This window comes from Aptenodytes forsteri, unplaced genomic scaffold (genome assembly GCF_000699145.1).
Source record: "Aptenodytes forsteri isolate BGI_AS27 unplaced genomic scaffold, ASM69914v1 Scaffold2, whole genome shotgun sequence".
Lineage (NCBI taxonomy): Eukaryota > Metazoa > Chordata > Aves > Sphenisciformes > Spheniscidae > Aptenodytes > Aptenodytes forsteri.
The window spans coordinates 9,816,130-9,839,336 of NW_008795695.1; the positions used below are offsets into that span (position 1 = coordinate 9,816,130).

Below are 23,207 nucleotides of genomic sequence, written 5' to 3' on the forward strand. Positions count from 1 at the left end.
ATATGTCTAGATGGATTGAACTGAGACTGCAAGTTTTTATATATTAGTAAAAGTATATATGATTACACCTGTCATATGAGTTCTGACTTGCTAGTAATGTCTCTCAGAAGTAGATCAGATCCTTCTCTGTGAGTTGGATGGAATATAAAACTGGTGATATCTTCATGTAGGTATGGAATATTGGCTTACATGTATTAGATGAGCTTATTTAAAAATAGTAAAAAAACCCCAAACCAACCCCAAATAAATATGTTTACCAAGTTTTGTACCTTCCAGTAATATAGAGGCTTTGTGCTAGCTTGGAATGACAGGGTGAGTTTGCCCTTTGAAATATTTCACTTACTAAAGTTTGTCAAAGTATCTGTGAAAAGCAACGGATGTCCATCATACTTTCATTTACAACTTTGTTTTTGTTAGTGTTCCATATTTTTATGTTAAGATGACGCTTTAAGTGGGCTATGTGTTAACTCCTTAAAGACTGTAAAAAAGCAGTAACCTATTAATTGATTTTTTGTTGTTTCTTAATATTAAGTTATACATTTCTAAAACTTTCTGCTGTAAAATTAAGTAATCATTTTGTAGTGCTGAGTAATTCTTGGAGACTTACCTGAGTAAAATGATGTATCCATAGCATATAGTTGAAGTGTATTTCTGGTGCTTAATCTCAGAAGGTGGTGTACAAAAGCTAGTGTTTCTTTTGAGCTAAATGTTCACATCTCTGAAGTTTTCTCCAAAATTCAGTTTTTCAAAATGGGCATGTTGAGATGTTGAAGTAAAACTTTGATTCTAGCATTAAGATGATTCTGATAAATAAATAACTGAAAAAATATAAGGTAGTCTGGTGTACTTCAATTTAGACTAGTTTGTGAAGATCTTTGCATGTATGTGTTTTGTACTTGGTGATCCTCAATATCAACTAATTGTTCCTGTCCTTTGATCTCACTGTGCAGTTGCCTGATTAGAGCACTAGCTTCTTTTAAACCAAGCACCTTGCAAAGAAACAGATTCACCGGGCCAAAATCTTCAAGCAAGCAGTGCAGTTTTTGGAGGATAGCTTTTGATATGTCTTCCTTCCTCTTTCTTTGCACCCCAGTATTTTACAAAAAATACGTTCACAATTGAACCTTTTCTGTTTTTCCATTTTCACTGTTTGGAAGGAGATTTTCTCAAGATAGGTAGAAGACACTATTTGTAAAGTATGCCAAAAGAGAGCTGCAAGAGCAGGTGTAGTCAGAAGAGATTTAAGAATAAAATTTCACAGACAAAAAGGCCCACTTCTCTGTCAGTAAATTGAACGTTCCCAGCCACTGAAGCCGATCACATGGAACAGGACACATCTGTGCTAGTTAACTGTCCTAGCCTGTAAAACTGGGTGGCTGCCTGAAAGCTGCCTATTGGGAAGGATTCCTGGAACATGCTGACTGCCACACATTCCCAGGAGTTACTGGGGAAGAGTGCTGGTTGGAACGGATGCTATGAATGCTCTAACGTTTTATGAACACAGTGATCATAGTTCTGTGTTTAGGAACCTTTCTTGGCCCAGCTGAATCTGTTAGTATAGATGCACACAGCTGCTAGTTCCATGTTTACTCAACTATTAAGTCCGCTGTTGTCTACTAGTCCTTAAAGGAGGACTGGTAGAATCCTTTCTCCCTTCCCTTTGGACTTAAATGTTGTCTCAGAAGAAGATTGCTTTTTTTCTTCCTGGTCAAAACAAAACACTGTTGTTTTATCTTTTGTTATGTATACATAATATACATAAATATATATGTGCGTGTGTATATAACTCTTTTTTTCCTGATCTGGAGCTGCAGGAATATTCCTTTGCTTCCTTCTCACTTACAAAACCTGAGAGAATTCTGTGTTGCTTTCCTGTAGGATTTATTCAAAAGTTCTCTTTTCTTCCGTCTGCTGACAAATTGTATCTGTAAAGTTGTTCTTGTCCTCTGGCTTAGGCTGAGTTTATGGACTTTATGGGTCTTCATGACTTCTCTTCTGAAGAAAAGAGATTTTCCTCAGAAGAAAAGGCTGTTTCATACCCAAATCAATTGGTCAATTTTCAAGTGAGGATTCTGCAACTTCAGTTTAGAATGCTGTGTTCAGCTTTGTATTCCTACAAAGATACTGGTAGCAAAAGGCCCCAGGCAACAACTATTTGAATCTTGAGAAAGGCAAAAAGTAGTTGTTGTGGGTTTTGTTTGTTTGGTGTTTTATTCCATGACTGGAGGCATGTGGAGCTCCAGGGGAAGGCAAGAAGTGAAACTTTATTTTTTCTTGGGAGAAATCCAGACTCTATAGGCTGCCATCCAAATGCAAAAATTCTGACACTCTCTGTTCAGAAAAAGTGCCACCAAAACGTAGCTAGCTGAATACTCCACTTTTTCAATAGAAGGCAGTTTCCTTAAATAGAATTTGGGAGCTAACTTCGTCTAGAGCAATGATTTGGGTTAAAAACACTGCGAGATCTATAGCGATGTCTTTTTACTTCAAGTCTTTCACTCTGGCTACAGGTATTCAACTCAGATGCATGTAAACACTCAATGTATATTAAGACAGCTCAGGAATAATTTGTGTCCTGTAACTCCGTGATCTGTAGCCTGTATATGAATGAAAAATCTACTTCACCATTTTTTTGGGGAAGGAGGGGAAGGGGTTGTAGAGAAGAGAATGGAATTCTTGCTTTGCACAAATACACTTGCTTATGATTTACAGCTTGGTTATAGTTTAAGAGTATTTTAATACAGTATTTTATTGTTTTACTTTGTATCACACTTTTTTCCAAAGATGGGAGTTTGTTAGCTGTATCTTTTTGCCATCAAAAATCCACATTGTCCTTGATAACAGATTAGCAGTAGCTTTATCTTTCCAAGAAGCTGCAGTAAACCATTAGGAAGATGGTTAATCTCCCTCTTATCTAAGCCTTTTGATCAATTTAGAGAAAAGTGAATTGGTGTCTTATGAGCAAGTCTATGTAGTAGGCTACTTAAAGTGATTTGGTCTCCTTTCAAGGTGAGCCTCATGGTTATTTAGCTAATGAATCAGCTGAATTTCATCAAAGACCAGGTAATTAGACAGGTATTGCACTTTTTGGATTAATGGGAACTCTGACAGAGGTCTGTCTTTCTGTCTTTCCTTATTCAAAGGTATGAACTATCTGCAAGACTTGATCAGTTTTTTAAAATAAGAAATGCCTGAGAAAGTCACTAGAAGTATCTGTATAAGATGCTCCATGGAGAAGCATCAATACGCTCATTTTTGAATAGTCAGGGAGTCTCTTTTCTCCAGCTCATTCTGGGGTCCTCAGGACAGTTAACAGGGGAAAGGGCGAGCATGTTAACTTCTAAGTATGAATCTGTATGCCTAACATGCTTCTGGCCTTCAGTAATTAAATCCTGTCTGTCTAGTTCCTCATCTGAGTAGACAGAATGACTGTAGTACCTAATCTACTTGATTACAGAAGGGGGTTGTATGCATGGGTCCACTGGCTATTGATCGATCTTCAAGTTATATTCCTTGATTGACCTTATTCTTTGAGACTCTCTGATCATTCCTTCAGAATTCAGAAATAAAGTAGTAGGCATGCCTGCGCGCACGCGCGTATCACACACACGTACACACGTTTCTTCCAGGCAAATTGCCCCTTCTGCTGAGGAACATAGAGAAGATAGTTTGGATGAATTGTTCCCAATGGATGAAGTGAACTCAGATATCCGCCATTTTGGATACACATAAACTGAAGAAGGATGGAAAGTCTTCTGGTGTGTCTCATAAAGCTTTTCCTTATTTGTTTGAACAGAGTAGAGCAGAGTGGAGTATGAAGCAGCACTATTAAGAAATATTAGCTTCTTTTATCAGAGTTGTCAAAAACTAGCTGAATTTTGCTGGGGAAACTCAAGCTAACATATAAAATGAGAGAGGGTGGGAAGCCGTCTGTCTTTCCCCAGTTTTGGAATTGAGTCTAGTTTTTAGAGTAGCTCTGCAAACTTTATAGATCGTATACATAGATAGCTATTAAAAATATTTGGTAGTAGTATATAGATTAACTCTTGGCAGCATATTCAGTTACACCAAAGGCAAGTAGAAACAGATTGGCATAAATTTGTATTCTTATTTAAGAGCTTTTCAAAAGCTTTGTTTGCACAGCTATATGTCTGTGATAACCAAATGATAAAGCTCCATGTTATCTCAGTAGGAATTTTGGTCAGTGTTGAGAACTTCTAAAAATTCTGTTCCATATGCAGAAACATGTTCGCGTGGTTTCTTTTAAAATGATGATAGCTGTATTGTCCTTGATAAAGAAAGACAGGAGAAGGTCCAATGAGAGGGAAAAGTGCAAAAGGAAAAGTGGAAGTGTAACCATTTCTTTTCATTTGGGGGACTTTAGTTGGTCTATAATTTTTTGGGGTTTGTTTTTGCTTTTTTTTTTGTTTTGTGGTTTGTTTTTTAATTTCCTCATAATAGTATTTAATACAAAGTTTACATTCTTACTTGGCACACATTAGCTTAGACATACTCACTTTGTTATTTCTTTAACATGTCAAGGTTAGATAGTTAAGTATTTTTCCTTTATACTAAGCCAGTATACTGATATTTTTTGATCCTGCATGTCTGTAAATAAAAGAATTGTAGCTTCCCACAGCAGAGTTCTTTCCTATTCCCTCTTCACATTTTCTCTTCAAAGTTTCCAATATCCTGTTTGAAGAGAAATGCTTCAACATAGACTAAACATGCTGTAGGAACCTATCAGGTCACATTCTTGTGTGGAAGGGTTCTCCCCATGACAGGAAGATATGCTGCCTCTTTTTGGATGATGAGCATGATCTAGCTCAGTCTTCTATTTATTGGAGCTTTAAACCCTAGGCAAGACAGGAGCACCAGCAAGTTTTGTGGTTTTTAATTTCCTCATAATAGTATTTAATACAAAGTTTACATTCTTACTTGGCACACATTAGCTTAGACATACTCACTTTGTTATTTCTTTAACATGTCAAGGTTAGATAGTTAAGTATTTTTCCTTTATACTAAGCCAGTATACTGATATTTTTTGATCCTGCATGTCTGTAAATAAAAGAATTGTAGCTTCCCACAGCAGAGTTCTTTCCTATTCCCTCTTCACATTTTCTCTTCAAAGTTTCCAATATCCTGTTTGAAGAGAAATGCTTCAACATAGACTAAACATGCTGTAGGAACCTATCAGGTCACATTCTTGTGTGGAAGGGTTCTCCCCGTGACAGGAAGATATGCTGCCTCTTTTTGGATGATGAGCATGATCTAGCTCAGTCTTCTATTTATTGGAGCTTTAAACCCTAGGCAAGACAGGAGCACCAGCAAGTTTAAAGATTGTCTCCCCAGATAACTTTTTTCAGCCTCAGAATCAAGCAGACAGATAAGTGTCTTGAATCCTTTGCCTTTTGAGAAGGGGTAGTTGGCTCCTGATCATTAGTCTGTGGTGTGCCCAGGTGTAGACCTCTGATTTGCTTAGTGGTCAGAAGTCTAATCTCCCCTTGTCCTGCGAGCTGTCTCCCAAGTTTTTCAGGCCTATTGAGAATTCAAGAGGTGTTCACCGTAATGTTGTAACCATGAGTATGGTAGAGACAGACCATTTAGAAAAGTTGTAAGAAAAACAGAGCATATACAACCAAAAGCACAGTTCCTGCAGTTAAACTCTGGGCCAACCTTATGACAGTTTCCGTGTCTATAGAAAACACAGTGCTATGGCCAAATATGAATGTACTTAGTGGTTTACTATTGAGGGCTTTGCTTCCCTTGGAAATCCCTGGAGGTTAAAATGGAGCTGATTTGGGACTTCATTGTTACTACAAACTTGTTTCTCGTGCCCAAGAAGATGGTTTGGCTTGCTTTCTCTATTTGATACCCTGAGCATTTCAGAGAAATCCTTCCATGGCCTTTGGGACATGCTTATGTAGGAAGGCAGATCAGGTTGTGTTATTCTCCATCTTTTCTACAGCTGTGGAACCCACAATGAAACAATTATCAGCACATGAAGAAGGCTATCTCTGACTTGAGTCCTCTTAATACTGTTTGTTCATCATTAGTCTCCGTGCAGCACTGCCTTTCCATATGATTCCCGTTTTGTAGCATAAAGTTTAATCGTTGCTGACATTTTGAAACACTTGATTATTGGCTAAAGATGGCCAGTACCATGGCACTCTCACGTGTGTACCATGCTCCCTTCTCGCAAATAATGGCAATGGCAGTTTTTCCATTTCTGTCCACTCCCTTTTGTTTCTAGACATGTTAGGAAGTCTCTCCTTAGCCTTTTGTGGGGCAGAGGAAGAGAAAAAGAGGGGAAGTCCTCCATGGCGCCTTCTGTTTGTATGTGATAGGGCTCTCTGAAGTTGCTAAGAATTGTAGCATTTCTGCAAATACCTATAGAAGTCTTGAAGAGCCTGTCTGACTGACATTTTGAAACAGTTTTGTGCTAGCTTGTACACCAATGCCAGCGAACAACACCGTATTGCTTTCAACCCAGATGCTTTGGCAAATAGCAGCTTCATGTGTTGCCACTGCTTGGCATAATGACTGATGCTACAAAGCCGTAGCAGGTGGTTTGGATTTTTTCTGCTAATTCTGCACCAAGTCCCTATTTTTTGCAGTGGCTTTGGAGCATGATAAACAATATTGCTCTTTTTTCTGGTAAGGATTTTAAACTCTTAGATGCACTTGGTAAAAGTTGGGCTTAATGGCAGTCTACTGGATGAGGATATTAAGTTTCCCAGCTCTCATTTTCTTTTACAAACATCTTACACGTGACAGATACTATGCTTGTTTTATACTTTCCCCCCGAAATTCATCACTGTACTAACAGAAGGTCCAATTACTTTGAAGATTGTTTTATAACCGCTCTAGTTTATCCCTGCTGTCGGTAACATTCCTTCTGTACCCCTTTTCAAGCATCTTTTCCCACAATAGCTTAACATCGCCCTCAGTCTAATATGTCTGCTTTTTCAGTCACTGGGAGGAGGGCACTTCAAACTTCTTCCCTCTTATCTTAGCATCTACTTGCTAGAGAAGAGTTGTGCTGTTAAAATGCGCATCTTCAAGTGTATGTTTGCCAGAGTCCTCGGTGTGGTAGCTGCCTGCCATATATGAAGCAGGGTGTTTCATAAGCGTTGGCTATATATGCCCATTCATTCCATAGAGCTGAAGAGATAATGTGCCTTATTACAATAATGCTTGTATTAGAAAGTTTCTTGTTCTGTATATTTTTTCCTTAAAAAAAAAAAGTAATGAGAGATTTTGTTGTTTCTAAATCACGTAAAATTATGTTTCATTCTCTTACTTCACTGAGAACACACTTTTAAAATTTACCATAATGCTGAAGCTTTGAAATGCATTGGTACCTAACCTTCTAAGATAAAGAGATCTTGTGTTAATTGTTTCACTTTTCTTGACCTGCAATGCCTAGACCCTTGGTAACATGACACGTTAGGAGATTGTGGTTCTTTTGCGTTACAGTACAGTCGTGTCTGGTGCCTATAAATGTAATGTTCAGTATGTGGTTATGAACTGGAAGTATACTCTGACCAGGCCATTGGCACAGTTGTGTTTGAAACTCCGTAAGAATTAAAAGCCTGCAGGGGTTAGAACTTTGTTAGCATTTATGCTATGAACTGAACTTGTGATGATCTTTTCACAGAACACAGTTGTTAGCTGAACCTTGAAGAATTGCTTGTCTGTTTAGTGTTAACTTGTCTGTTAGTTAATCCCCTTTCCTTAAAAACATTCAATAAAACTCTTTCCTTAGATGGAATGTTCTTCTCCCTCTGCAGCTCTGTGGAGGCAAGAAAACCCAACCCAAACCCAAACCCATGTCTAACCATCTGGTCGACTACCAGCTACCTTGGCATAGTTTATATATCCTTCAGGGAATGGTGGAATGATTTCTTCCCTCCCCGCCCCATTTCTGCACCTCCTTTGAAGTAACCTGTCTTTTGTACCTTGCTATCTCTGCATTGCTCCCCATATCGATGCTGCAGGTGCATGTTACAGGCAGCTCTCTCAGTAGCTTGGTCTGAGAATTGGCATGTAAAACCGGAGACTGATGGAAAGAGAGTCTTAAATGTTATCTTTGAAGCATGGAGATTGGAACGCGTTGTCTTTGGTTTATGCATCTTCCATAATGTCCCTAAAGGAAAGAGGTGGCCCTTTTTGGGAAGGGGGAGCCCAGTCACGGCAAACTCCAGTCTCTGCTTACAGAATTCTTTGTAACCTGGGAATAAGATTTATAGGTGTATGTAGCTGAAGATGTAGACAAAACTTAAAGGTTTTAAATTGCACAACTCTGGTACTTGAATAGTGTTGCTCTCATCATTATTATTGGTGTGAAAATACCACAATTTTAATAGTTAGCTGTAATTTTTCAATACATACTGCTTAGTTTATACTAGAAACAGTAAAGCCTTTGAAGGAAATGTATGAGTTAAACTTCAAAAATCATTTTCTTAGATTATAGTATTATCCTAAAGGAATAGCGATACAGTTTGTTTTGTGGGTTTTTTTTTGTTGTTGGTTTGGTTTTTTTTTTTTTTTTAAATTTTTCTGGTTTTAAATTTGTGCTACTTGAGGGAAATAAATGCAGCTTACAGTGAGCCCCGCTTTGGGATCGTATTGTTGTTTGGATTAATAAAACCTGGCATCGCTGTCTTTTGGTGGTTGCTAGTTGCAAGTACGTATTCAACCATACTTAAGTGTTTCCTCATTGAAAACTAGTACTTTGACATAAGACAAATCAAAAGAAGTAATTACTTAAACTTAAAAGTGTGTATACTAAATACAGAAATTATTACAAAGGCAGGAAATTGGTCTTTCCAATAAGTGCTTTGGGATTGTGACGTTTCACTGTACTTGTGAAAGCTTGGGTTTTATTTCTGATTTTTGTTGGAGTTCTCTGTGATTAGCAGTAGCTAGATAGGGAAATGTTACAACTTTTTACTGGGGAGCGATTTGTTGTTTAATGACTTAAGTCTGAATTTAGTTTGTCAGAAAGCAAGGACAGGCTTGAGATGGCTGTTGTAAAATGCTGGTTTCAGAATATCAGTTATCAAATTGTTGAGAACACAGCAGAAAAATGATTTAGTTACAATTTACAGCTTGTGAGTATTTTATAGAAGAAAATAGTTCTGGTGCTTCCAGTCTACTTTGGAGTTAGAAAAAACCCTTTTTGAATGTTACTATTTTTATGAACTGTAATATGGATTCATATGGACAGCATGCCTAGGAGTTTCGAAGTTTCTAAGTTTTTTAGAAACTATATCAGAATTTAATAGAGTATAAAAACAGTGTACTGTCTCCAAATGCAACATAACTGCTCTGCTAGTTGCCAAAACTGAGTACGTACTATAAACTTCTGTTCGAGTGAAATTAACTATTTTAAGATCATATATGAAATCAGCCATTGAAGGCATTCCCTGGAATCATTACACCAGCAGATTCCCCATAACTGAGGTGTAATTTATAATGGTAGATATCTTTTTGTTGTTCAATTTGTCACTTAAAAAGCCTTCTATCTGTGTATCTCAGTCTAGAAAAGGCTTCTGTTTGACATGAATTAACTGTATGATATGTTAATTTTTTTGCCAGCACAGCAATCCCAAATAGTGTTGTATAGCCAGTTTGAAATTAGTAAAGCAAAAAGACTTGCAATGTCAATAGGGCTATGCATTATCCAAATCTTGCAAGTGGAAGGAGGGGACATAGCATAAATTCTGAAAATACATGCTTGCCTATGTACCAAGTAATTTCATTTTTACAGTTGGTTTTATTTTGAAATTCTCAGCACTGTATCGGATGAAATCTGCCTTTATGGTAAACACCAGAATGCAAGTTGGATTGACGTAACGTAGTGATATAGTTTGAAAATACATGTGATTATTTAACTGTGGTGTAGAGTTAGAAAGATTTTGCATCAATTCATAATACTGTATTTATTCAAACTACAAAAGTACTTTCAGATCCTCCCCCTCTCTCCTGAAAGCTGTTTTCTTTGGTCAGGTATTGAATAATTTATATCATGTGAGACTATCGCACATGATGTATTCATCCCTTGTTTAGCTCTTACATTAATGGTTTGGCATGCTAGCTGTACATTGATATGGTAGATGCTTTCCATTTTTTCTGTACCAACTGTTTAAATATATCTTGTGCCTCAGTAACTACAAATGGGAAATGACTTGAATTATTCTATTTCCCTTGATGGTTTTTATGCGAAGGAAAAGATTCCTTTTTTAATATATATGTATTTGTACAATAGATTAAAGGAGAGCTTTAAAAATGATTCAGATATTTATGCTAACTGTATATTACGTTCAGCTGGAAATGCGTGTGGAACCTAAAAAGTGAAGTTTAGACATTAGGCTAGCTGTTAGCCACAGGTATTGATTAGGTACAAAATATTTGGTCTTTTTCACCTCTTCTACGGATTGTATGGTTTCATGCGTTGCCATGTAGCAGGTAATTTGTAATTAAGTTCTGCACTGTAAACTGAAAATTGTAAGTAATGTTATTTATATTCTCTTCGGAGGTGGGGAAAAGAGAAGGCACTGCACCAATACAAGAAACTCTTACTTAACTGCTGATAAAAGTATTACTTTGGGAGGACAGTAGAGCAGACTGGGAGAAGGATTAGCGCTGCAAAGTACCGGCCCAGGCTGGATTGCCTGGAAAATCTTGTAAGCCTATGGTCAGATAACGCTCTGCTGCTGCTTACTGCTGTTGGTGCTGCGCTGTTACAGGGTTTGCTAGATGAGCATAAATCAAAAAGCAGTCGTTTAGTTTAAAAAGCTAACATGAGATAAAGAATAGATGGAATTGATTTTTGTATGTGTCAGAGAGGTTGGTGCACACAGTAAGATAATTGTATGTATTTTAGGACATGCAAGGAAATATTTCAGTAGTTTTACTGTGGATAAAATTTCCAAAATGAAGTTGATAAATTTTCTAAATCAGGGAGCCGGTAAAACTTTAATTTCTGTTAGCATCAGGCTGCGGAACTGACATTTTGGGCACTTTTAAAAAGCAGATTCTGTGACCCAGATCTGAAAAGTTTTGAGTGTCGTAGAGATTGGTAAAGAAATACCGAGCCTCCCTCTTCTTTCTCTTTAGCATTGACCCAGGTTAGTGGCTGACAGAGAGTCATAAGCCCTCCTTTAGCTGATCGGTGGGCAGAATAGTGTCGGGATCCTTCGAGGGTTTGAGATACAGAGGCTGCCGCCACCACCGTTGCTTTATATCCTGTACCCGGTGTGTACCTGGACAGGAGATGTCGGTTGCCAGTGTCAGGCACCTTCCACAAGCACTTGAGAACGAGAAACACACAAACACCCATCTCCCAGGTGAGTGAATTACAGTAGTGCTTTCACATCACTGTCGGGCTGTGAAAAGTGGAGTAAAAGATGCACAGGATCACTTGCGTCCGCCGCGGTGTAGAGGGAAGCTGTGCAGCTGCGTTCTGCTTTTGAAGAGAGGGGCAGTTGCTTCCAGAGTAAGTCTGTCAGTCTTTGCATTTAGAGACTTCATTTGAAGGGGGCTGAACGATGCCGGTTTTCAAAATACACGGCTGTGTGTGTGGGAAGGGAACCTCCTGAGGAGTGTCGGAAGTGGCGATGGTCACTGGCTGCCGTACTCCCCTATGTATGCACGCTGTCACAGGCAGAGACGCTTGCTGGCAAACTTTCTTTCAGATAAGCTTAATTTTTGAAATCGGTGGGAAAAACCTGCTCATTTCTCGTAGGATACTTCAGTTTCTTCTGTTCGGTCTTTATTGGTGGTTCAGTTTGGTCAAATGAACTGAAACTCATTTACTTAAAATCTGTCAGTGGGGTAAATAACGAAGGAGGTTCTTTCTTTAGTCTTCTTCCTCTTCCTTAAAAACAGAAATACAGTACCTGTGAAAAAGGGGATGATATAATGTAAGTAGCACGTACTGATAACAGTGTGGCAGCCCATATAATTTTATGAGGTGATGTAACTAAGCCAGGGAAAGGGAACTTTCCTGCTCTTAGCTGTTGCGTAAGACCCTCTGAAGAATTTTAGCAGGGAGATGTCAGACTTGGGAGTGCTTGAACACGGTCGTCTTGGGCTATTTTGACATCTCCGCCCTTCAGAACGCATTCTTCAGGCCGTCCCGGAGCAGAGCTGCGTTGCGGGAAGGAAGTTTAAATCCTAATGCAGCGCTGAGCTGTAATCCCCGTGTATCGTTACCGCGTTGCCCTGCCCTTGCTGTGGGGGTGAAATGTAGAACGTGAGGCTAATCCGCGGTAGATGGGAGCTAATTTTGCTTTAAACTTGAAAGCGTTAACAACAACTTGAAAATGTGACAAGGCTCGATTGCATTTCTTGTTTATTGCTTGTTTTCCGATTGGACAATAGGCAGCAGCTCTGCCCTGGCAACTGAGGGCTGCGATTTGCATAGCCCCCTTTGATTGGCCACTTGGCCGACGAGCTCGCCCAATCAGGCGGCGGGGTTTTAGTGGTAGGCTATGCTAATTACCCGCTGTTGCTGGGGTTCGGGGTGGTTTCCGCGCGCCGTTCTGCGGCATTGTGTTGCCTGGTGAGCGGCGTTGATAAATGAGCAGTTAATGATCTGCAGCAGCGCCCGCGTACTGCGGGCAGGCACGGATTTTAGAACAGAAGCGAAAGGAGGGTTTAATTGCTGTTCAGTCTCGCCCTCTCTCTCTATTGGCCGTGTGAACGTCTGTGTGTGTGTGCGCGCGCGGGCGCGCGTGCCTGTGTGCGTGTATGTATATTAAAAAACGTCTGTGTGTGTATATACATCACGTTAATTAAAAAAAATCTTCACTGGAATAGCTTGGAACCAGGAAAGAGTGCTGTGTAGGTGGAAGAGGACTGTTCTCGCTCTTTCCCCGCTTAAATTTTTTTTAATTTTTTTTTAAATTAAAGTGCCTTGTATTGAAGTAACCAGATTTCTGCAGAAAGTACGGCTCTGGAACGTTAATAAAGTCAGCTTTAATATCAGTACTTCCTAAAATGCAATAACCACTGTATCTGTGATAAGCATCTGTAGCTGGTGTGAATATAGAATAATCTATTTCTAGAACACACACTTGCCTTTTAAAAATGGTGTATTCACATGCCTTCCCCCTCCCCGCCCCCCGCCAAAAAAAAAAAAAACAACCAAACCACCCAAAAAAACCACCGCACACCAAAGACCAAACCCCACCTCAGCAGTAACAGTTGAGTCTGGATTTTCTTCTGTCCTCTGTATCATTCCTGCCTAAGAATTTCGGGAAATCTGATCTTAAAACATTTTTGTTGCTTAAATCTGTGTCTTTTTTTTGCTGCTTTCCAAACCTGCTTTTTCTCCTGTTCAATCATGGACTAGTTTACCTCCTTCAATCCTCTTCCCCAGTCCCTCCGTCTTCCTTAGCTGTCCAAATTGTGGGCTTTCTTTGCATAACTACTCACGTTCTTTCTGTCCAACTCAGTAAAGCTGACTGTAAGGTTAATGAATTATTTAACTGAGTAAATCCATCTACATAGGTTCCGTGTCCTTTTTTTTTTTTTCCCCCCGCGTTCTTTTTTTTTTTTCCTTTTCTTTCCTTCCCTTCCCTTCTGAGGTTTGATACCACCTAGCATTTACTAGTAACGGTGGAAATTACTTTCACTGGCATATTTTTGACCAGGTATAACCCTGGTGTCAGCAGGTTTGGAATCCTTTGAGTTCAGTTGGAATTGGAATTTTGGTAAAAGTGGTTCCATTTGATAACTATTTTTTGTGAAATACTTTTTTAAAAACATCTGTGCACAAAATATTTTTTTAACTTCTACAAATTTGGATTAACTGGTACTTTAATACCAAGAGAACAGGCAGCATTTTCATGATTTAATGCTTATACTTAGGACTAAATAAGTTTTGTTTTTTAAACTAAACATTGGAGTGCATTAGTTCAGATGAGTGATTTACAAGTTGCGCTCATCATGAAGACCAAAGCTTACTGTTAAAAAGCAGCCTATGATTAAATCTTATTTTTACTTTGGTGGAATTTTAATTTTTCGACTGTTTTGTAAACCCTTCAGAAAACTGACAGCAGAGGTAAATCTAACTGCTCTTGAATAAAGCAAACATTTCCTTTTGACAGGGAAACTTGGTGATTCCTAGTGCATTTTAGAAGCTAAGAACTAAGAAAATATAATTTGTGTGTACCTGAAGTGGAGTTTGCTTGAAGCCTTCTGAAATGTGAATGTAGAGATTCTTTTATAGCATGTTTAATGGAACAACTTTCATAAAATCATGTCAATTTAAACTTTGTCACTTCATTTCTGTTGTCTGTATTATGAGATTACCATGACTTATATTTTTCACCTTTACGCTTCTCTACTTACTGAATTTGACAGAATTTTCTGTATAAACAGTGTTTTCTATTTGTATTTGTGTTTTTTCACAGGTTGCACTGGGAACTGAAGGACAGGTGTGGGCCTTTCACCTAGATTAAATATGCTTACATAGCTGGAATTAAGTAGTTGTTTTTAAACCTTTGTTTGGAATAATATTCACACTTCAGTGTTTGTTTCTATTTTAAGAGCTGTTATGAACTTTCACTGTGATCATAAAAAAAGTAGATATCCATTTTCCCCTGTCTTTATATTCCCTCTTTTTAAATGGCAGGCTTTTCATTAAATTAGAAAACTTATAAAACTGCATAACCTTAGAACATTTGCATAAAATCGTAAAATAAACATAAATTTGTAGGGGGAGAGAAAAAAAGTATCTGAACCCTAGCCTTGGCACATTTTCACCAGCACTGGTGTTCTCTGAAAAATGAGTGTGTTATTCTTTTGAATATTTTAATAAAATTTTAATTTTTTTCAGTTTTAAAGCAAACCTTAGTCCTCTTCTTTAAATATTGTTTATTAAATATTCAATAATTAAGTATTGATTGCTCAGCTATGTGGTTTCACTTACTCATTTGGCATAATATAAAAACCACATTGTGCTGAATCATCAGCCAAACTACTTGAATTTGACCAGTGTTTCTCAAGCATCAGGTTTACAACGAAGAGTTGGACAGAGTTACAATGTGGTAGGAAAACTTCTGAAGAATATTAAATGTGTATCAGAAAAAGATAAAACCTTCAGTAATAAATATGTTGGTGTGTATGTGGTTGCCCAGTTGAGAATGTTTCTTCTTCTCTAAATACTAGAATATCCTCTCTTGGAGGATCACATGAAGGCAGTGTGTCAAAAGGGAGTTTAAAAAAAAATAAATAAACCAATCACCCAACAGTGGAATAAACAAAGTTGCTGATGTGAAACCTCTCATTCATTTCTTAGTGTCAGTATCACTGCCTCTTTGCAGGAGGGCAGCCTTAATTTTTGTTACTATTCAGCCGCTGAAAAAAGGCAAGTTCACAACAAACAAAAGGGGGTGGTGCTTAATGCTGCCTGTGAGTAAGCTGTGAGTCTTTTGCCATGCGATCTTCTGGATGCTAAAAGCTGAAATGCAAAAAGTGGTTCAGAAAGTCCATGGAAGAAAAGCTTGCATGATATATATCTATATACACGCATTAATCACAAAGACTGTGCTTCATGTAATTCCCGGACTGGAGACTAGATGAGTATGCCAGGCACCTACTGCTGTATGCTTGCCCTGTTCTCTGCTGAGATGACTGCTGCTGGCCACTTTCAGAGACAGGACGCTGATTTGAATGGATCTTTGGTTTGATACATGAGTAATTCCTATGTTAGTGCCCAGTTGCTTGAAAGAACTATGTTACTTTTCAGTCCTTAGTCCAACGTGAATCAAGTACCCCTTCTTGTTTGGTTTTGTTTGCAAGCAGAAATGAACATCCATTTCAGACCTCTCTCATTTGGTTTACTTTTTCCAAATTCTTGAAACCTAACCTGTAAAGCTGCTCCTCTGTGGAGCTCTGTAAAACAGAGATTTATCTACTAGTATGTGTTCCTTGTCTTTGTAAAGTCTTTCAAATTCTATATATACAAAATTAGAAATTTAAAATCATGGAACCCTTTTGTGTTTAACCCGTGTCTCCCTGTTTTTCTGCAGAACGGGATAAAATCCAGTCTCGTAAGCATATTGCAGAAGGAAATTGTTGTTACTGAATTACATGGATACAAAAACAATGACTACTCTATAGAATATATATGCAGACAGTAATAATTTTATTTGGAGCACAGTCTGAGGAGTGTCAAGGGATATTATGTTAAATACAATGAAAATAAAAAGATCTATTGTATGGCAACCTATTCAGTGAGAGCTACTTCCATTCTGTCCCTTAAAATAAATAGGGTATTCATGTAACTAAATAGTATCACAATTTAGTTACATAGAGGCACTAAATTAAACTGTGGAAGTATTCTGGTGTTTCCTAACTTCTGTGCATAGTACTCTTCAATTTTAATGTTCTTTCAGTCCAGTATATACCTAGATGGAGGCTTCTGGTCTATGTGAAGGCCTATACATAGGTTCAGTTCTCACTGTTTATTTGAGGGTTTGTAGGTTTTTTTCAGACGTGCTCTTACGCAGCCTGCTTCTCAAGAATAGAAGTGTGAAAGCAGAGTTCTCATAGAGCTTAAGATTTTGACTTTCAAAGTTAGAGTACTTGTGTTTCCTGTAGGTTTTAGCTGAGAATTTTGGCAATCTTGGACTTCATTTGTAAAAAAAAAAAAGTAGTTTCACTTTCACAAAATTTTATTAGTTCTAAGATTCTCCAGAGTATTCTCAAAATAATATTTATACGTTAATGAAATACAGATTTATATAGTGTTGCCAGTGGATTAAATCAGAAGTTGCTCATGAGTTTTAGATATTTCCTTCTCTTCTTGTGGGAGAATTATAGTGAGCAATGCCATTTAGTCTTTCTGGTACCAGATTTTTGAAGGGGCTAGGGAGAGATACATACCACAATCTCTGCCTGTGAAGGTACATGGACTTCACTCAGCTTGCTCTGGAATGAGGAAAGCTGAGAGAACTAAGTCACAGGTCTTAGCCACCGTATTTCTACAGTAGAGGGAACTAGGGTCCCATGAGTACAGGCCTTACTGCACAAAAGCAGTAAAGCGCATGCATGCCAGTCCTGTCCAAAGTCCACCTCCTGCTGCAGCTCATCCAAGGAAGAGGATAGCCAAGACAGGCACAACAGTGTCAGAACAGTTAATGAAGCCTACTCTTGGCCTGTCTTTTCCCCAGGTTTCTTGCTCCATCTCTGCCATATGACCAGACACATGACAGGCAAGTCATGTCAAAGGTCTGCAAACTGTTGGGAAAGATGGCACCCAGAAGTAATTTTATGTCACCTCCTAAGCACTTAGTCTTCTCTGCAGCTGTGTCCATTAGGAAGGAGCACAAGCAGGAGGATTCTGTGGGCTTGGGTGTATTGGCCTAGTGAACAGGAGTTGAGAGGGTGGTTGTTTCTAAGTTTAGGGCTTAATTTTGCTTTGAGAGAAAGTAGTGTTTGGCATTACTTCAGGGAAGTTGACTGAATAGTTATTGTAGAATATTGTAGAATAGCTTCTGAAGTAGCCATTCTTAATAATGTAATTCCTCCACAATAATATAGTTCCTCCAGAGGAACTATAGCTCCTCCAGAGGAGGAACTAGCATGAGATATTTATAACGGAGTTGTTTGTTCTACAGTAGCTGCTGCAGGTAATTTCCCTTTGTTCCCTGGGTTCTCTCAGCTTTCCTCATTCCAGAGCAAGCTGAGTGAAGTCCATGTACCTTCACATTCTCATGCAGTCATTTTAAATGCAGTGCATGAGGACAATAGGCAAAGCAGTGTTTCAGTAGAGCAGTAGTTCACTTAGAGTTCAGGCTGGCATTTGCTTATTGCTTAAAAGATGATTGTTCTAAACTGTGAAATTCCAAGTGCTTGACATTTATTATGTTTAGGCAGAACTCGGGTAGGTCTAACTTGTCTTAAATTTGGGTTTACTTGAACAGAGAGTTCTCAAGATACAAGTGTTTGTCTCTATTGCTAATTGCTCACTGTCTGTTTTAGGATGTGCTAATACAGTGCAGAGGTGGTTGGGTATTAAAGCAATGCAGAGATCAGTCTTCTCACTTTTCCAGGCTCGTTTCTTAGAGGTATACTCAGCGTAATAGCTGAGGTATCATAATGCTCATTGGTACCGAGAACTTTTCCAAGCATAGATTTTGAAAAACAAGGTTGACCAGAACTCTGCAAAACGATTAACTTTGCAAAAAAAAAGGGGATCTCATGTGAAGGGAGAGGGCTGTACAGTTCTTCAACTAATACAGGATTGTCTTTGAGGAGGCATTTGGCTGTTTTCACATTCAGTAATTTGAATACAGGAAAAAAATATAACAAGAAAGTGGATACCTTCATCTGTGGTGGCATAGCAGGGATTGGAAATAAAAAAATTTGAAGTCTGAAGCAGTCATATGTAGTACTAAGAATCTACCATACTTGGTCTGTGGTGTAGGCCCACAAGCTCTTAAACTCTGAGTATGGAAATGAGAATACCCATTGTGGTGAATGATAACAGTTCACACTTTTTTTCTCTGGTCGTGTTTTCTGGCAGGTTCTTATTCAGCTGTGAACATGTCACTGAGATGGATCACCTCTGCATATTGCTGAATGACCCAAATGGTAGATAGCAGAGATAGAATAGGGAAAGGGAGGATGGGGCAGGAGGGAGAGGAGGTGAAAGGAAGCTCAAAACATTTAGGGTCAAAGCAATGATCTTTATAGGGAAAACGTTGAAGAACAGGAAGAAAAGTACTAGCAATGCCAAGAGAATGAAAGGAGATGAGTTGTGCAGAGGAGAAAGTCTCATACTTCACAATGAGATGACCCCGCAGTCCAGGATAAACCCCCAAGGAATATTGCCACTGATTCCAATTTAGTTCTGCATTATTTCTGCCAGTTAAATGCTGTTGTGCCATACTTTACTGGTCTTTAATTTATGGATCCGACAAGAAATTCTGCCTCTTCTTTGAGCTGAGTTGAACAAGGAGGTGGGAAAATGGGGACAGTGACATTATTAGGAAATGGCCAAAGTGTTCTGCGGAAGTAGTCATCACTGGCTGGACGCCAGATGCAGAGGACTTAAGGCTATGAAGTTGTTATAATTATAAAAGAAATCAGTTACCCAGATAGCAGGTTAGTGGTAAGTTCTCAAACATGGGGAATGACTACATTTGAACTTTTAAAAGTATGAAATAGAATGCTGGTGTGACTTTCACTGCTTTTACCTGCTTCATCTTGCACAACAGTCAATAGACAGTGAAGTATTTTTAAGGCTGTTGCAAAGATTATGTTATCAAGTAGAGAAAACTCTGTCTCCTGGTGTCATGAAATCAAGATCATCTGCTGCACTGGAAGATGCTTTTGTCAGTCCTGAAGGCAAGCTTGTATAACTCACAGGGTCAGAAGTGTTACAGTGGTCCTTTCTTGGTTTTAGTTGTTAATTGTGAGATAAGTAGGTATGAAGAAATGTTAAGGAAATGTCACTTCTCTTAATGTTCTAATGATTTTAATGTCTGAGTTTGTCTCCTTTTTTATCCTTCACTGTGAGTATACCTAAATAGAATACTTTGGTTGAACTGTGACAGAGGGACAAAGAGAGTTGCACACATGCATTGAGAAGCGGAGTGTATATTTGGTGAGTTGGGTGACAGGAATGCAAAGAAACTATCTAATTGCTATGGGGATTTTCAGATGCAGTCCCACATGGCAGAGGAGCTGATCTAACAACTCCTTGATTCGAAGAGAGAAATCCTGTCACTTACTTTGTGCCGACATTTGTGGCACAGAATCACAGAGCTGTTAAGGCTGGAAGGGACCTCTGGAGGTCACCTGGTCCAACTTCCCCCTGCTCAAGCAGGGCCACCTAGAGCCGGTTGCCCAGGACTGTGCCCAATTTTCATATTCTTAGATATAAAATTTAAATGACCACAATACATGAATTTTTTCAGAAACAGTGATCCACTCTTGGGGTGGCACACTGTCACCTGCAACTCTTTACAGTCAATCGGTGAATATCTGTTCCTTGCTTTATGTTGAAAGGAGAAGACCAGCAATGCATTGCACCACTTCGTTACCGTATGATACTTTTTTTGGGGGGGGAGATAATGTTTAAATGAGTTTTGTAGACTGATGTCAAAATGGGAATAACAGAATCTAAAATGGATGAGGTAGGAAACTGAATTTTGAAACTGCATTGAGGTTTTAAAAATTATGCAAAATTGTACCAAAAATTTTCCTATATTAAACCAACTGTAGTTCATTTTTAGACTGTTCAATAACTACAATCTCAAGTATTTTTCTACTTTGAGTTACTAATTTCTTTGATATTGGAAAAGTCATTTATAACAAACCTATTTTGAATGAGAGAGGTATTTCCCATCCTCACCAAATAAAGAAATATATTCTTGAACTTACGCTCTTCCACTGTGTTAAGATGATGCTTTAAAGAAATAAACCTGACCTTCTTCCATATGATAGGGCAATCAATTTTTGCAGTATCTGTATTTTCAGATAGTTCTGAGCTATGAACCTCTTCTGAGGTTATAATTTGTTTTCTCTATCATCACATTTATGCTATTGGTCCCCTTTTAAACACTGTCTTCTGGTTATAGTTACAGCGGTTTGCTCGTACAATAGTGTAGCATTTTATTAATGCTTGCTTCTTCCTCACTTGTTACTTTCCAGAGACAGTAAATTTACAAAAGTCAAGAAGTTACTATTATAATTTATATTTTGCTTATATTATGGTGTATGGAATGTCACTAATGAAATAGTGTTCTGAACAGCTTCACTTCAAAAGAGCTGTTACATTCATGACTGTAGGAGAAAAGGGACATACGCTCTCAAGGCTGAAATGAGGGATGCCTTCTGTAGCTGGAACTTCTTTATGACAAGTTCTGATTTAATCTTGTCAGGCAAATAAATGTTCATTGTAAACTGTAAAAACTTAAACTGTAAACATACATAAAACTGTGTATTTTTATGCCATTCCCTGAACTAACACATTAGGTAAGGCCCATTTGTAAGATAATTCTACCCACTCCCAATCTCTAATCTCTTCCCTTAATGTACTTCGTGCATAGAGATCTTGGCATACTTTTTGTTTTCTGTCACTTTGTGTCCTTCCCAAGGTGCTTCACAACATGTAATCATTTGAACTTACAGTGGTTAGAAAGGAAGATTGATGATTGACTAGACCTTGTTCCTTAGATATTTCTATCCTGTAGAAGTTACGGATGTGGCGTGGTAATGAGTTCCTGTGGATTTTAGTACTCCCATGGTGGTCAGTAGATTGCTTACTTTTTTGAATGTCTAGAGCTCTCCAAATGAACTTCAGCCACCAGGGGTTTTGTGAACCTCAATTAATGGATGTACACAAATGTTCCTATTTCTATAGCTGACTGACTCCTCGGCCTAAAACTAAAGGAGGTCAAGATTGCTATTCTAGCCAATTCTTCTTTCTCCCCTCATTTCTTCGAATGTGTCATGAGGTGTTTCTTGGCTCATAATAGTAAGTTACGAGTGCTCTCTTGGGATTAGTTGTACCAGGGTAGGATTGCAGGTATCACGGAACAAAGTCTGAAGTGTGGCAAGGGCAGGTATTTCATCAGGGACCACATCCTGAACATTACTTGTTTTTGTTGATAGCTAAGACTGCTTTCAGCAAGAGAAGTCTGTGAACTCGTGTCTCCATTTCAGTGACAGTAAGAAATCGTAAAGATGAAAATTACTTGGCTATTGATCTTTTAGAGCCTGTAGTTACAGTTCTTAAACTTTTGACCCAGGTAGTTCTTGCTTATTGCTAACATGGTTAAGGGTTGATACCACCATCTTCACAGAGACTATTAAAATGCCTTTCTATTTGGTATAAGAACATGTGGTGTGAGCTAGCCAATTTCCATCCATCTCCTTGTAACAGACGTCAGGTCATGAGACTCTAGTCAGGCTCTTGTGTTTAATAACATCCCTTTTTCTGAGATTCAGTGCTGCTCTGTGAAATCCATTTACATTTCTACCAAAGAACAATGTTTTATAAAAAATCTTGTTGGATACAACTTTTATTCATGTATGTTGACATCATAGGTTGTGTATGACTTACCTCCGAGCAAATAGGTAAATGCTTGTAAATCACAAACATTGAATCTTCAAAAAAAATTTAAATTGCATGAATAAAATAAGTTATTTGTCAAACTGTCGTTCTTAGAGAAACTTTCTTTGTGATTCTTCAGTCTGGTCACCTTGTTATAAATTATGAAGCTCTCTTTTCTGGGGTGTTACTGTGGAATTAACTGAGTTGGTCCAACTGACCGTCGTCAGTTTGGAAGACCAGGAAAGCTACAGCCTCATTGTCCTGCTAGTGGACTCAGGAGAGAAAGCATGTGGAAGTGTCAAAAGTTTAAAGCTGAAGTGAAATATCAGTATTACGACTGTTCTTTTGTGGGATAATTATACTTCTAATCCTTTTCTTCTTTTCTTCTTTTTTTTTTTTTTTTAAAGTATGTGTAGTGCATTGTTCAGTTTATCCTCAGATTTGTTGTGATCTTTTGAGTGAGTGTCAGAAGATACCATGAAGTCAAATTGTAAATGAGAACTCCATGCTGCTGGGATTTTTGTGTGTATGTATGTGAGCTTTCTGCTTTTTTAGGGACATATGCAAGTGCAGAATTTTTTTAAATAAAATTTGTTTTTATTAAGTTATCTAATTTGCTAGATATCTAGTATGCTATTGGGAAACTGTGGCCTGGGGTAAAAAAATACAAGAAATAAAACTTTTAAAGTAATTGGCTCTACAATTTAGAATTGATGGTATTTTTTGACTATCTGATTTAAATAGTTTTAACTTTTAATTCATTTACCATGATGTTGCTAAGTGAGATTATTTGTTTTTTGAGGTTAAACAGAAAATCAGCAGAAATTAAAAGAGCAGAAAGTAGATGTACCAAATAATGTCTTACATGTGTTCACCCATTCTTACAGGAGTGTTCAGTATATCTTGAAAAGTAAATGTACGCTAAATTTACCAAGTTGTCTAGATGGAAGACTAACTCTGGTTCTCTAGCAGAAATGGAGTTTAGCCATTAAGAAAATACTGTAGTGGGAAAAAAAAATTATATACAGTTTTTACATGATCTAAGTGATAGATGCATTAATATATGAAGGAACTATGATATCTTTGAGATCAGCTGATGCATTAGAAACTTTGCACATATTTCCCC

At 38.1% G+C, this 23,207-nt stretch overlaps 1 protein-coding gene across 2 annotated transcripts in view; it reads left to right on the forward strand.

Annotated features, from left to right (window-relative positions):
- DYRK1A (dual specificity tyrosine phosphorylation regulated kinase 1A) overlaps positions 1-23,207 on the forward strand; it is a 71,244-nt gene that overhangs the window by 18,936 nt on the left and 29,101 nt on the right. Inside the window, exon 1 of one of the 2 annotated variants that reach the window (XM_019473059.1) lies at positions 11,229-11,354. The exons of the other annotated variant lie outside the window; for it this stretch is intronic. Coding sequence (XP_019328604.1) covers positions 11,282-11,354 — 73 coding nt within the window. The 5' untranslated portion in view covers positions 11,229-11,281. Of the gene's footprint in view, positions 1-11,228; positions 11,355-23,207 lie in introns of those variants that run through there. 2 annotated transcript variants of the gene reach the window in all.